General features: G+C 42.0%; 2 protein-coding genes and 1 non-coding gene across 5 annotated transcripts; 1 reads left to right on the forward strand and 2 right to left on the reverse strand.

The window, feature by feature from the left end:
- The first annotated feature begins 4,183 nt into the window (after window positions 1-4,183).
- LOC119551747 (probable 3-hydroxyisobutyrate dehydrogenase, mitochondrial) lies at window positions 4,184-5,503 on the forward strand. 2 transcript variants are annotated; one of them, XM_037861268.1, is made up of 2 exons: window positions 4,184-4,306; window positions 4,371-5,503. In XM_037861268.1, exon 2 carries the CDS (start codon window positions 4,373-4,375, stop codon window positions 5,345-5,347), a length of 975 nt encoding a protein of 324 aa, XP_037717196.1. In that variant the 5' UTR covers window positions 4,184-4,306; window positions 4,371-4,372; the 3' UTR covers window positions 5,348-5,503. The 2 variants fall into 2 exon arrangements, with proteins under 2 accessions (XP_037717196.1, XP_037717197.1); XM_037861269.1 differs by having other exon boundaries at window positions 4,213-4,306; window positions 4,359-5,503.
- A 1,177-nt stretch (window positions 5,504-6,680) lies between these two features.
- LOC119550519 (multiple C2 and transmembrane domain-containing protein) lies at window positions 6,681-15,045 on the reverse strand. 2 transcript variants are annotated; one of them, XM_037859229.1, is made up of 12 exons: window positions 14,699-15,045; window positions 13,209-13,870; window positions 12,871-12,922; window positions 12,580-12,722; window positions 11,586-11,780; window positions 9,926-10,077; window positions 9,349-9,864; window positions 8,922-9,281; window positions 8,739-8,858; window positions 8,474-8,674; window positions 8,208-8,415; window positions 6,681-7,868 (listed from the first exon to the last, which is right to left on the reverse strand). In XM_037859229.1, exons 1-12 carry the CDS (start codon window positions 14,820-14,822, stop codon window positions 7,788-7,790), a joined length of 2,814 nt encoding a protein of 937 aa, XP_037715157.1. In that variant the 5' UTR covers window positions 14,823-15,045; the 3' UTR covers window positions 6,681-7,787. The 2 variants fall into 2 exon arrangements, with proteins under 2 accessions (XP_037715157.1, XP_037715156.1); XM_037859228.1 differs by having other exon boundaries at window positions 12,871-12,979; window positions 14,699-15,044.
- Trnal-aag lies at window positions 11,956-12,037 on the reverse strand. Its single transcript has one exon. It is a non-coding gene; the product is annotated as a tRNA-Leu (tRNA).
- Window positions 15,046-15,500: the final 455 nt, after the last annotated feature.

The raw sequence follows: 15,500 nt of genomic DNA on the forward strand, positions 1-15,500 counted from the left end.
TGAAAGGAAACACAAGCCCGTGACAACTGCTTTCAGTACTAGCTCTAAGCTTGCAGAAAGAAAGTAGAATAAGGAACCAATTAAATTATGTTGAATTTCATTTTCAGAATTTTACAGTTTTGTAGCCCAATTTAATCTGTAGCAAATATATCTTGCGGATGAATGAAAAAGTATTAAAATATCTTTACCAAGACACAAACACTATTAGTCTATCAAAATACAAACACCGATTCTGCACCACAGACGCCATATCGATCTCACATATCCTCAACGACTGCACCGCATTTCAAACACATAGACCTAGTAACTCAAATATAAAACTATCTGATCTCTTAATTAACCCTTCATATGAAAATATCCAGCAAATTCTTAACTTTCTCAAATCAGCTAACCTACTTCAACTCATTTAAATTGTTAATCTCCTTCTCTTCCCACCCATATGTAAAATTCTAGTTATTAAGTAAACCTGTAAATACAATTTAGTCCGGCCGAAAGTCTTAGCAACTATGGCCGATTCCTCCCTGTACCTTAAGTTTTAAACTTTTGGCAACAGAGTAAAATAAATAAATAAATACAAACACTAAAACAAGCACTTCGTTTTATTAATAGCCATCTGAATATATATATTATTTACGATTTTAAAAAAGTGCACCTTTATTTTTTAATGACCAAATTTTCCATATGGGAGCGCCTGTGTAAACTAATGCGAATTTAGCAAAATGTGTTAAGCTGTGGAAATGGAAATAGACTATTAAATACACATTTAAATATCACTTAAACTTTCAAATATTAATGGTCTTTATTTGGAAAGCATAGTGTGAAGAGTAAGGTGTTTATTGGTATTAACAATGAACTCGTTTTACAATTTATTTAAAATTGTTTTTACAGTTGTATCCTTAACTCTAAAAATAATTTTAATTACAAACTACAACAAGTTCAGTTTTATCCATCTCAACGGGTTCATTCTAATAAAATCTTCACTATTATTATCTACAAAAGCGTTTTACACACCATACAGAAAGCAAAATATAGCAAAGAGAAATTTAATTCAACACACAAGAAAATACTTACTGAATAACCAAAAAAAAGAACTAAGATATTATCCAATTTTTCCAGCCCATCTTACCCCTAATCTCCTGCATCGCACTGTAATGTTCGCTAATAATGCAATGTTTGCGGCAAATAAAATTCAATCTCGACGCGAATTATTTCAGCCGCCTTCAAGTGCACGCTGTTTTGTGGGTGCGCTGTTGACTATGAGTGAAATTTCGCTGTCCGCCTGTGTTTGACATGGAAATTAGTGGCACCGAACGGCGGTGCGACCGCTGCAGAGAAATGTTATAATGCTATAATGGCTGCCTAATGAGCTTGGCACACCGCTGCGTATACTTGATGTACATACGCACGGGAGTGTGTACAAATGCCATGAACATGAACATTTTCCAAAGCCAAGCCCAAACAGTCCACTTGAAGCTCGTAGTTTTTGCGCTTTAATGCCTCACTTCGCTTGTGGCTTCTTTGGCGCCTTTGGCTTTTTGGCTTGTAAATTATAAATGGTTTCAAAGAGAAGAGCTCTCACCTGTTGTTGTTGTGGTTGTCGCGGCCCATATTCGTGTTAATCATTCGCTGAATTGCACTTTGTGGCGTTAGATAAGGGTCTTGCCGGTACTTTGACAATTGACAAGCGATTATGTAAGCCAGCGCTGCTGGGCAGCCGATGTCCCCCATTCGATGGGATTTTTGCGCCATTGTCGCGATCTCGATTCGCTCCACTCCCCAAATTGAAATGCACTTAGGTGAGACTCGAACGTTGGCGGAGGCTGCAGACGCTTTGCCACAGATAAATCACCAAAAAATCATCAGCGGCGGTTCGAACGGAGATCGCCGAGATCGCTTATGCAGCAGCGATATATTCACTGGTTCTCTGCAGCGAAATCGAGTTAAACTTAATGAATGCTGCAGAGAGAAAAATTATATAAAGGGTAATAACACATAACTCTTTTATTGAAATGAATCTCTTTTAACATCCTATAAAACCGTGGAGAAATTAATTGATTATTTGTTTAACATCGTTAAAAGGTGTGAGGTAAATCTGTAAAAAAAGGTCTTTAAACATGTTGACCGGTGCTCTGATTTTCAACAAACCTTAATGTCAAGAGAAAAATATTTATAGAAACTTATAACATAATTTCTGTGACTATAATATGTTAATTATTCATATTTTGTCTACTTCAAAATGTATATATAGCCGATGTTTTTAAAATAATATACTAAAAAACCAAGGGTCTATACTAAAAATACTTTGAACTATACTTTGTATATCTATGGAATAATGATTTGTATCGGTATTAATCCGATCGTTTTCAAAATAATATCATAATTACACAAAAAACGAAGTTGAACTAAGTAAAATATGGTTGTATACCTATACAAAAATGATTTGTTTTTCGTGTGTACTCCAGCTGTTTTCTTTTGATAAAACATAACGATGTTGTTGCTGCGAAGTCCGGATTGCGTAAGATTCGGGCCACGACAGGCGGGTCGTAAATTGGCCGAGATTTTGCGAAACGCAGCTCGAGTAGTGCAATTTCATGCATGCCGATTTTATGTGAGCAACAACATTAAAACAACTGCGGCAACAGCATCGAACCTTATGACCATTGTACAATTTGGGTGAAATAGCTATCTCCGCCAATTGGGGTTCGGAAAGCTGTGATAAAAATAGCACAAGAAAGCAAAATCGCCAAACATCAAATTGTTTATTGTGGGATCAAGTATTGGCAACGCTCTAGCGTAAGAAAGGTGCGAAAAGAAAAACATTAAAACGTTTTTTTTTAAGAAGGCGAACTTCAAATACTCTAAAGAGTTAGCCAAAGTCCTTCAACATCTTCAGTAATAATCACACAAAAATATAAAATTAATTGTGACAACAAAGTACATTACTTACAATTTTTATAATACCTTTATACATTTAAAATGCAGCTGTAAGGACTAATAAAAATACCAAATTAGGCAAAGTTGTTGGTTACCAGATTTTAAATTATTGATTGCAGGTAACAATTAGTAAGATTTTTATAATAATCTTTTTGTTTCAATAATACACAAAACTTATCAAGGTAAACGTACCCTTGAAGTGAGTGTAAAATTAAACATAAGTTTGGAAATTGCGCGTGCGAATTTAGTTATGCACGATATTTCACGCAATTGAAGCGATTCGCAAGTTGTCATTCATCCATTTATTCGTACAAAGAGCCGGAGTAGGTGAACCGACCAAGTTCGATGGGGAAATGCCAGAATTAATTTAAATTTACTTATTTAATTTTAGGCAACACCATAAAGCTGGTTTCTATAAGCAAACACTCTTATTGAAATCGAACCATCAGCGTGAAAGCTTACAGTTTTGGAGCCGCTGGTCTCGGCACTCGACGACAAGCTGACACACCCACAATTTCTAGACCTCCCCATAAACACAGGCCCCCCGAAACGCTGAAGGTCAGGGAAAGTAAATGAAATCGAAAGTTTGCCCAAGCTGATAGTCGAAACAACGGCACGTGTGAGCCAATTAGAACATAAATCAAATAAAAGCGTTGGAAAGACAGAGCCGTCGAGCTTTTGCCGGCGTCACTGGAATGTATAGTACATATGTGCTTACTATATGGGGGATCTAAAGAGAGGGAGCAGAGCTATAGAGAACTTGTTTTGATCTGGCAGAGTTGTCGCTCCGCCAGAAAAACCATGTATTTATATTTAAAGGAAGCCATACAAACAAAGAGTAGCGCTCTTTAAGATTTTTAAAATAAAAAGTCTTATTATAAGAACCTTCATATAAACCTTTTAATTTATAAAAACATTTGTATTATACTTATACTTGTCGGTTTTATCTTAAAAGCTGTCTTAATGACAATAAACTTTAAAATGTACAAGCTTATTATATTCATTTTGGAAAAAATTAAGGAACACGATTACAAAAATCATAAAAATAGTTTAATCCTAAAACATAATGTTAATATCATATCACATCATATCATATTATTTCTTAATTTGACTAGTTGGAAAATAAATTCTGATTTTAAATAAATAACGCAAATATCATTTTAATATTGATATATGATGATATGATATGATCATATATTCCTACCGTTATATCGCTCTTTTAGGGGACTCGACAACTCTTTAGCCTCCGCTGGAACGAAGTGATATTACGTGAATCGGCGGGTACAGAGAGCAGTGTGCTTCTGACAGCGGTCCGATCGCGTAGAACTTTCGCAGTTTCAGTCCCATTTCCCCTAGACTTCTAGATCAACAGGTGTGTGAGATTTTGTGGCTAGTAGCCAGTCCGTGATTACATAACGATTCAGTATTTTTCCCAGCCATGTCGCTCCGTGTGATGTCCCCCGCTATGCTGAATGCCTGGAGCCAGACCTTGGTGCGGGCCATGTCCACCCAGGGCGGCAGCAAGAACATTGGGTTCGTGGGCCTGGGCAACATGGGCGCCAACATGGCCAGCAACCTGATCAAGGCCGGCCACAAGCTGCATGTGTACGACATCTCCAAGCCCGCCTGCGACGGTCTGGCCGCCAAGGGAGCCACCGTGTACTCCAAGACCTCGGAGTTGGCCAAGAACTCGGACTTTGTGATCACAATGCTGCCAAACAACGCCATTGTGGATGCCTCCTACGACGAGATGACTGCCGATGGCGTCAACAAGGACACCATCTTCATCGACTCCTCGACGATCTCGCCGGATCTGGTGAAGTCGCTGCAGAAGAAGATCAGCGGCAAGGGAGCAAGGTTTATTGATGCCCCCGTTTCCGGCGGAGTTCCCGGCGCCGAGCAGGCCACCCTCACCTTCATGGTGGGCGGCACCGAGGCGGAGTACCAGGCGGTCAAGGCCGTGCTGGAGTGCATGGGCAAGCGGATCACCCACTGCGGCGTCTACGGCATGGGCCAGGCCGCCAAGCTGTGCAACAACATGATGCTGGCCATCTCGATGATCGGCGTCTCGGAGGCCATGAATCTGGCCGTGCGCCAGGGCCTGGATGCCAACGTCTTCGCCGAGATCATCAACTCCTCCACCGGCCGCTGCTGGGCCTCCGAGATCTACAACCCGGTGCCCGGCGTCTGCCCCACTGCCCCTGCCAACCGGGACTATGCCGGCGGCTTCTCCACGGCCCTCATCACCAAGGATCTGGGCCTGGCATCCGGCGTGGCCAACTCCTCCAACTCGCCCATCCCGCTGGGATCGCTGGCCCACAAGGTCTACCAGTCGCTGTGCGAGAAGGGTCTGGGCAACAAGGACTTCTCCGTGGTGTACGACCTGATGAAGAAGGAGAAGTTCGACGCTTAGGTTACTAACAGATCCACACCAGACCTGCATTTATATACATATAGCACTAAGTTTGGGCAGCCCCCCAGTTTGCAATTTTGACTGTGCAATTACCATGTTCTATGCAAATATGTGCGTAAATTAAAGACGTATTCGTTTATCGTATTGAGTAAAAAAGTTCCACGGTGTTGCGTAATCGTGTGCTGGTATGATTTGGTCTGGAACTCCGAGTGCTGATAAGCGCCTTCAAACATCTGTGGGGTTTTACTTTATTGCCACTTTTGAGTCCCCAGCAGATACAATTGCGGATTGTGGCTTATCTCCCGCACTCGTGGCATTTGATTCCACATGGCGATCGCTTTTAATTCATAAAGCTCGCAGGTAAACAGAAAACTGAGCAAAACAAACAACAATGAAAATCGGAATGGAAACTGTGGCGTGGTTATTAAAAGCTCGCCGATTGACGGCACTGATGGAATATTTCTCATAATGATATCAGATTCGTAGCATATATCACAGTTTGAGAAGCTCTTCGTGAAGCATAAAGAGTTCATATAAAAAGATTTTAGACAAATCCATTTATTTTATAGTTTTATTCTGACAATCTCAATTAGAGCATATTTCCCAATTAGCAACTGGGTGAGGAAAGAAAATATTTATATTTTGATCGAAATACAAATATCTCACAAGTAATTTAGTTCTCGCTTTTGTACGATGCCTTGAAATATTTCTGGTTTACCTATAACAAATCCAGTTTCCTATGAATTTCGGCTACAATTGTATGTCACTCCGACTTTTAAGTTTAAGTTTTTAAATGCTGCAGTGTCTTGCTGAACATATATCTATAGAGCATTTTTATTGCTTTGCTGATCTTAAATTCTCAAGGTCTTGGGGGCCTGGATTTCTCGAAAGTGTTTTCGGTCTAATGAAAACAGAGAACTTCTAAAGTAAATATGAGAAGCACTCACTACTATTACGAGTACTTATATGTTTGAAAAAAATATTTGTTTATCGCATCGTATGGAAAAATTAGCGTTCATTGCATAATATTTAAACAAAAAACAAAGTTAGTAGAACCACTGATAAGCAGTATCAAAAAGCGGGGTGTATTTTTAGTGACCAGTTCGACACCCTCACACATGCCTGGTTGTATCTAAAAGTGATTTTCAGTACTTGAAAGCTTAATTGGCAAGTAAACAAAGAGCTGAGCAAAACAAACAAAGATAACATAACAAACAAAATTAAAACCATAAAGCCAAAAAGCTTACATGTTATGATGCAAAAATTTTAATATGGAAGTTTGAAAAGCACTGTATTGCCATTAGTGGTAAAAATAGTTTCATATTTTGAGCGAAATCCAAAAATATTTTTATTATTTTTGCCATCATATATATATATTGAAAAATAACAAACTTAACTTAGGTGCTAATTAATTAATTGAGTTCGGTATGTATATAAAAACTTTGTTGTTGCTCTTTTGTGGGGTATAAAATAGTTGAACTATCTAAAATGTATCAAATCGATCAATCGGAGTGGGTTACAGTAGCATTTAATTTATATATAGTATGGCTGGGCCGGGGCCTTTACGAGCTGATTATCCTAGACATAGTTAATAAATATAAATTTTAGAAAATGTTTTGAACAATCTTTTCGAATGAAATAATTACAATAAATTTGGTTAGGATTAGGCTTATTTAGGTATATATGTAAAGGTATATCATGAAGAAGCGTCCTTAAACGAGTCGAGTGCAATCGAGTGGTAATTTGTAAATGGAGTTGAGGGAAACTTTGGTGCGGTACGCAGCTTCCGTGGGTTAAGTCACATAAGTAGTAAGCCTAGTTGCAAAATTCTTTGAAAATATCACAAATTGAAATACACAATACACAATAAATAATTAATCGCATTTGGATTCGCGCAAAAGGAATCTGGTAGTTAGCAATTAGAGTTTTGGTAAATATTCGAATAGATCTTTGAGAGAGGTTACCTTAGGTACATGCAATGTTTCAATAGAGTCCTAATTTCTGCTATATTCGTGTATGTACATAATCGGTTCGTGTAAATAGTTTGAGTTTTGCGTACATTTACATTAATATTCATTTCTGTGTGTATATATAAATAATTTTAGGAAAATAAGTGAAGCAAACTTTGTGCTGCATAATTGAGTCAAGTTGAATTGATGTTGTTGTCTATGGGTGGAACTAGTTGAGTTGGTGCCGCCCTCGTGCCCTCGATTCTTAACTAGCTAACTAACTTTGGTGTCTAATTGAATTCGCTATGGCTCAGACTGAGGCTCTTGGCCTGGCCAAACTTCTGCTTCAGCTGGCTGGTGTTGGCCCGGAAGCGCTGCATCAGCTGCTGCTGCCTTCCGCCGGATCCACCTCCTCCTCCACCAGATCCTCCCGGTGCGCTGGACTGCAGCGGCGAAAGGGACGCCATTGCCGCATCAGCGCTGGTTATGGACTATGATCCCTTCAGCTTCTTCTTCGGATTGTTGCGCATCTGGTCGGTGGGCGCCGATGGTGGCAGCTCTCGATATTGATTCTGTAAAAAAACAGTCCAAATAGTTAGATACTTCAATCAATATTCAAGAAATTCCATTACAAAGTACGGTTTTTTTTAAGAGTTTCGAAAAGATATATATCGATTGTAAGATACTCCAATCAATATTCAAGAAATTCCATTACAAGTACTATTAATTTTTGAAAGAGATTTGTTAAAATATATATAAATTGACTGAGAAATTAATATAAATATTTAGAAGCTTAAAAATGTAATAAGAAGTGTATTACTTCTAGGAAAGTTTATATCGTACGTACTTAGAGAGATGACTCTATGGTTTCTTTCTTTTAATAATTACAACAAATTCGAAAGTTCACTTACAATCTCCTCGTTATCTGGCACTCGTGAAAGGAAATCCAATAGCTCGTTGTTGGGAATGGTATTGGGTCGCAGCAACCGTCTGGAGAACTTCATCAGGCCCCAGAAGAGGAGCAGCCAGCGGAGTGGAACGAAATGCAGGACCAGAATGGCGCCCAATAGTAGAACCACAGCCAGCCAGGTGAGTTCGGGGACGGAAAAATTGAATGTGCTAGGGGTAACAGGAAATTCATATAAATATGCTTCACCTAATAGAAAAGAGGCCTTACTTGATAGTGCTTTCGCCTAATGAAGCTAGATAACCTATGGTATTCTGTACTGTTTGGGAGACTTCTTGGATGGCCTGTAATCTTTCCTTGATGGACTTCTTCTCCTCCTTCTCCTTATCATCATCATCATCTTCATCGTACTCGTAGTCGTAGTGCGCAGCTGCATCTGTGGTACCGGTTATAAGGCGATAGAGCCATTTTCTGCAATATCAGTTAGGTATAATATATTATATCTATTAATAAGCTATTAAGCTTATCTACTCACTTTAGTATAATGAGTAGTAGAACTAAGGGCACTGTATCTAGATCGCCGTAAACACAGGCCACAATCCACAGGACAAAAGCTATGCTGGAACGCACGGGAGATTCCCACTCAAAGCAGCTCCTATGAAAAGCATTACATGAAATTATAAAACCCGTATGCCTATAAAACATCCCAAAAACTCACTGGACGTAGCGCGCGGCATCTAGGATATCCATGATAATCTCCTTGAGTCTATTGACATTGCGCAGGAAGAGCTGTCGCTTGAATTTGGCTTCCTGCTGGATGAGTTTCTCCTCCTTGGGCTGAAGTGCTCGACACACAGCTCGGATCTCACTCCAAACCACGGTCAGTTCCAGCTGAATTTGCGGGGAGTTGCCTTTGGCCCGAACGCAGAGGTTCTTATCCTTCAGCGTGTACCACCTCTTGACACCGCTCTTGATCCTGAGGAGGGGAATGACTAGTTTTCCCAGGAACTCGACGCGATGATCCCGATCCTCGTCGAAGACGGTGATCTCCAGAACCTGAGTGATGTCCTTAATGTTGCTATTGTTAGGATTAAACAAATAGGTTAGTTAGATAGCGTCTTTTAAAAAACAAAGCCCATACTTACAAAGTAAATATCTTATTCCAATTAGGAGTGAGTGTTTTATACTCCGTTTGGGTTTGCAGTCGGGCGTTTCCCAGTTCCAACACACAAAAGGGATCGGATTTCCCGCCAATATCCGCTGCAGCCAGTCCAGTAGCTCCAAAAACCTTCACTGTCAAGTGACCCACATCGCGCAGATTTTGGAGGCATCTTAGGAAGCGATATCGATCCCTCAGCATCTGAGCCTCTCGAGGATCCTCCTTGAAGGCCTTCAAATCACTGATCGTCTCCAAGGCTGTGGTCCCACTTATAGTGAGCATTAGGTGGACTTCTCCAGGACAATCTTCGAGGGGCTTCCAGATGCCATGCGTAGTCTCGCGCTGAAAAACGCTCAGGTCGATAATGGCCTTGCCGTAGAGGGTATTTCGGTTCCAGAGGGCCAGTTCCAGGTTCTGGTCCTCATCGAATAGGTGCAGGTCGAACTGCTCCAACCAGCGCTCCGTCCAGGAAGACTTGCTCTTGTACTTCTCATTGCCCAATCTGAATTTGATAATGTGTATTGTTAATACAAAATATAAAATGTTTTTGGTTTTTTTCTCACCTGAATTTAAAGTGCGTGTCAATCAGCTTGCTGCCATCTTCAGCCAGCGGCAAATCCTTGGCTTTGACCAGCAAAATGGTGACCACTGAGCTCCAGATCTGCGACTTCAACCGCTTCGATGACTCGGCCAGCTTCGAGTTGCGCTGAAAGTGCTGTAATATTTCCGGAAAATGAGCCTCGGCCACCTCCCTCAGATCTTCGCATCCCTGCTCCAGTTGCTCGCGGATCTCCTCGTGCTGGCGCCTCACATGTTTGAGCACCATGCGAGGAGCCCGCTTGCAGCTGGGCCAATTGTTGCCCAACATGATCTGCGATCGAGAGCCCAAGCCTCAGCGGACACAAATTACACAGACCCAGAAAACGAAAACTCAAAGCCGCACTTCGCTTTCGACGATCAAACAGTGACTAAAGCCATTGGGATCGAGGTCTTGCGGTTGTGAGAAAAGTACACTAACTACGAAATGAGAAGGTATGCCGGACTAGACGAAAGGCACATGCATATGTGCATGTAAGTGAAGTGTTTAGAGGTAGATGAGTCATATTTACATCTACCTGTTAATTCAGGGTGTAACTAATTATTCTACCAATAACATGTAAGGGTAATATTAGAACCATCCCAAATAATAAACCATTAAAAATATTATATTAAGTTTTAGGAAAGATCCGAAAATTTTTTTAAACAAATATATCAAAAATATGTGATATATTGATATTGGATATTTTATTCAAAAACATCTCACATTCTGGGGGTATTGAAATTATAGTTTTTCATGTAGGTATTTCTTTTACCTATTATTTTTGATTTTAAAGGTAGATGGTTTCAGGTAGATGTCTTATCTTATCTTTACATCTGTCTGTAAATTCAGGGTATAACCACTTACTTTACCATTACGGTAATGTAACTATCACATGCACATCATATTATCTTTAAGACCCATATACTAATGTCGAAAAATACACTTCTTCCATGTATGTAATTCTTCTTACAGGTCATTACATGGTTAATATGAACCCATACGTAATGTTTAATTTTTTAACTTTATAAAATTTTAAGTTCTTGGGTTTCTTGAAAACATTCGGAAAGGGTATCACGACTACGACTTTCTCCTATGCCAACTCTGCCCCCGTATTTCCCCGTTGCTCAATTGTTTGCTTTGGAGCGCCTTTGTCGAGAGATAACATGGCATGCCAATGACAGCTCAAGCTTTAATTTGTTGAGCCACTGCGATCGTTACTCTCACCGCATAAAGCTAGTCATGATGAGTTTGCCGTAGTTGAAAAACAGCTCAATTGTGAGGCTTTAGTTCAACTTAGTTGCGGGCACTGCATCAAAGCCAAAGCTTCGTGTGTGTCTCTCCGAAAATAAGACCCCAAACCGCGTCCAACCGATTCAGCTGAGCCATAAATAAAGTTAGTGGGTAACCAAACGCTTATAAATAAAAGGTGGGTCAAAGTTGGGGGTGGGCGATGGGAGCCCGTCGAGAGGCAATTAAGAATGCCAGACAAAAGGTAGCGAGACAATCGCTTAGCCCACCGTGGAAAACCGGCGGGTGAAGGGCCTGATTGATGGCCCAGACGAGCTGCTTCCGACTTCCCCGAAGAACCCCAACGATTAAAGCCCCGGAACAATAGTGTGAATCGATTTATGTATGCCACTCACCATTTCCTTGTCCTCCTGGCTGCGCGGCCATAGTGTCAGATTGATGAGTATCTCGCCCAAGCCGCTTCCGCCATTTCCGGCCGAGTCGCACAGCTGCAGGTGGATGTCCTCGGCCTTGCCCAGTTCCAATTGGGTTAAGTCCAGCTTGGCCGAGCCCATAAAGTCGTCCTGCAGTCCCCAATCGTAGTCGAAAACCTGTCCGAGAGGGGGAAGGTCGAAAGAGACAAAACGGAAATTCATTTTGATTAGGTTGGGGCATGAGCTTTTGGGAATTGGTCTGGTTTCCAAACGATTATGGTTCCATACACATCGAAAACCATACTTTTCCTTATTGTAGATAAAATAATTTAATAAAAAAAAACTTTCTTAATGGCAGCGGTGGGATTCGAACCCACGCCTCCGAGGAGACTGGTGCCTTAAACCAGCGCCTTAGACCGCTCGGCCACGCTACCATGCTGAAGGCCCGCGGCCAATTTCGTATCGCATATTGCTGTTTTTATCTGGGGAAAACTATTTGTGGGGGCACAACTAAGCATTTGGAAACCCCCATTACATTTTATGCTGTCTTAAAAGTAAGTTTTTCCTCACTTGTGACCGTTTTATTTCAAGGAATATAATACACAGCCATCGTGGTAAAATATACCTATCTATATAGTAATTTGCTAATTTGTATCCTAATTAAATTTAGAAATGACATGAAATGAGTGTTTTATCAAAGTAAATTATTGTATTTGTTATCACGTCTTTTAAAAACATTATATGTTACATAACGATGGTCTAACCTTTAACTTTTTCTTTGGTGAAAGGAATACCATTTCCTATTAAATGGTTTATATACATACAACATTCTAAAATGCATTGTGTAAAAATTGAAAAAATAATACATATTCGATGAACAATATCAGCTTGCGGTATACTTTCTCTCCGTGTAAAACCCAAAATCCAACTTTCCCGAAGTGCCTGACAGGCCACCCCAAACTTTCGCGGCACTCACCTTAACGATTATCGGCTGGAAGGGGTCCTCGATGGGCACGATGAAGACCTCGTCCCACACGGGATTCAGTTCCCGGTGAATGGTGCGCGACTTGTGGAGGAGGCGGCCGCCGACCTTGAACTTGACATAAGGATCACTCAGTCCTGCGGCAGGGGCGAAAGACAAAAGAAATTTCTCGCTGCAGTGCCAGTGCATTGTGTCCAGTGCTTGATTAAGCACAAAGGAGTGGGTAGATGGGTGGTGAAATGGGAAAGGGAAAGTATCTGGGTGGGGACTTGTGGGCCTGCTCACCATTCTTGTCCATGGCCACCAGGTCGCTGCCGGACTTCAGATGCACGCGCAGCTGAAAGAAGACGAATTGACGTAATTGGGCTTCGCGCTTGCGACGTAGCTCGTCGGCCTGATCGATTGCAGTTGCAGATACATTTTCATTTTCATATTCATTTGCAGTTAGTTAGTTGAGTTGTGCAGCACAGCAAGTCGTTGGAAAAGCGGAAATCGGAAATTTCAGAAATTCCAGGAAATTTCAGTTAGTGCCATTGAGTAAAAGAAAAGGCGTTGAAAATCAAAGAAAGCCAATTGGTAACAGAAGCGAAGCGAAAACAAGCCAAAAACGAGTAGTCACCCACCTGCAGGGCCTCCAGCTGCTGTTGGGTGGTCAATTCCGGTGGACTGCAGCCGGCCGAGCCGTTCTCCGGATGCTCATCGATCCTGCCCTCCATGGAACCACCAAATCGCTGGATGACCTGGGCCATTTTCGCGGTGGCTCGGAATTCTCGGGCCAGTGGAGAGCCGCCAATGGTGGTGCTCCGGTGTCGAGGACTCTGGGTCACGGAACTGCTCTCGGAACTGTAGTCCGCGGCATAATCCGTGCTTTCCTCAAGGAAATCGCTGGGAGACTTGCGACCCAGGCGATCTTTGCTCTTTGCCCGCGACCAGCGATGTCGAAGATTGTTGAAGAATCCGTGGGTCTTCTGCAGCACGCCCACGCCGCTGGCCACGCCCCCCGATCCACCTCCGCCTCCGGCCAACTGATGGGCCACGGCACTCTTGGCCCTCTTGGGTGATATGTGCGGGGATTCGCTGAGATGGCAGTCGTGGCCATTCAACTCCGAGGCGGATTTGCTGAGGTGTTTCCCCAGGCGCTGTGATTGCTGCAGCTGGGGCGAACCATGTGGCGAGATCCGGAGGGGCGGAGTGGATCCACTGACCGTGGAGCTGCTGCCGGGCTGCTGGTGCCGCTGATCCGCGTCGTCCTCCTGCTCCACCTGGTCAACGTAGTGGATGCGTGCTGGAATCGGGCGAAAAGTGGCAAAGGGTAAGTGTTATTTCCGCTGGCACGCAACTCCCCCAATCGATTTAACAAAAATCCAGCGACCGATTGATAAGTAAGGGTACAAGAAATGTATATTATAGGCAGTATTTGCGGATATTTGAGTGCTTTCAGCCCATTCAATTGCCACCCATGACATCACTGCTCTTTAGCGATTGTCTTAATTATGAGAATTACAAAGAGCTATAGGAAAATGGAATGATGCTTTCCATTTGTCGATGCGGTCATCTAGAGAAAAACCATGCCAGACGTGAATTACTTTGCCTATTATAAACAAATTTTACAACCAGGAAAAGTATGACATTTGGGTTTACATAAATGTCAGTCATTTGCTGTTTTCCTCTGCACTTTCCATATATTACCCATAAACTGAGCACGGTAAAAACTTTATGGTCAAATTAGGAAATTGGTATTTAAGGTATACTTTTATAATCACTTAATTTAACACCACCTAAAATAAAATCTGATTTAACGATGTGGAAATGTGTGACACTTTGGCTTGCGCAAATGTCAAAAGAGATTTTCCACTGATTAAACGTCGCTTCGTTTGAACTTTAAAAGAGGGGATTATTTGTAGAACTGCACAGTTTCATAAATTCCTGACAAGTGCTTGTGTGTTTTGCTCCCATTTCCCAGCTTTCACACGCATTTATCTTGCTTCTCCGCAGAAAAGTGACAGCCAGTTGGGTTCTATCAAGCTATACAGCATGTTTTATAGATGAAGGAGGATTTGCACGGAGCTCCTTGTATTTATCTCTCCATATATTCCCGGGGTCGCACTTTTACCTGTGACTGGGAATATCTTATTAATTCTGTGGCAAAACACAGAGGCTTGTGGCTTCTTTGTATTCTGGTTAGAGTTCGAGTTCCCCGAGGACTTGAAAGAGGGCCGCAGATGCAGCGGTTGCATGACATGGCCAACACTCGCGAGTACGAGTAAATTGAAATAAATAAATGATTACAGCACTTTTTGATTGCCTGAGCTGCACTGTGATTGCTATTTAGGTTTATGGCGGATATTTCAACACGACACAAATGTGGGGTATACCCCAGTAAATATATCCGATTTTGCAGAATGACATATATGATTCGATTTTCTCTCCCGATTTTCCAGCACGGAGCTGGGCGAACTGCACGCTGGCAGTGCCCCTAGAAGACTGCTTCGGATTCGGATTCGCTGTCTGCCGTTGGGTTCATCCCACCCCCTACGACCCACCACCCACCACCCACACCCACCCCTTTGCCACCGTAACTTTTGCTCTCCTTTGGCATTTGTTATTGTTAACCAAGGCACACATACTGTTACAGTTTATGCCACAATTTCGAGTATCTGTGTGCGGCATTGGGTTGAATGTGAGTAGGGGGTGGTGGGTGGTTGTGGGTGCTTTGTGGGTGGCCGACTGCCGGTTTTACCCTCTTGCATTATTAATGCCCTGCGATGCTGCAGCTGGGTTTATTTTTCTCCGGTGCCGCGAAAATTGGAAAAGCATCCAACGATGGCGTCACCAAATGCAAATTCGAGTGAGAGGGGATAAACGGCAAAGCTTTACGCACCCCGAGAAAAAAAGCTTTCTGTTTTCGGTATTTT

This window comes from Drosophila subpulchrella, chromosome 2R (assembly GCF_014743375.2).
Source record: "Drosophila subpulchrella strain 33 F10 #4 breed RU33 chromosome 2R, RU_Dsub_v1.1 Primary Assembly, whole genome shotgun sequence".
In the NCBI taxonomy this organism is placed as follows: Eukaryota; Metazoa; Arthropoda; class Insecta; order Diptera; family Drosophilidae; genus Drosophila; species Drosophila subpulchrella.

Excerpts from the sequence above, each read along its gene's own strand:
- LOC119550519 (XM_037859228.1), bottom strand. The coding sequence starts at position 14,822 with ATGCAACCGCTGCATCTGCGGCCCTCTTTCAAGTCCTCGGGGAACTCG. Across the intron at positions 13,871-14,698 it reads TAAGATATTCCCAGTCACAG|CACGCATCCACTACGTTGAC; the intron begins GTAAAAGTGCGA and ends GCCCGATTCCAG. Across the intron at positions 7,869-8,207 it reads TGCCAGATAACGAGGAGATT|AATCAATATCGAGAGCTGCC; the intron begins GTAAGTGAACTT and ends GTTTTTTTACAG.
- LOC119551747 (XM_037861268.1), top strand. The coding sequence starts at position 4,373 with ATGTCGCTCCGTGTGATGTCCCCCGCTATGCTGAATGCCTGGAGCCAG.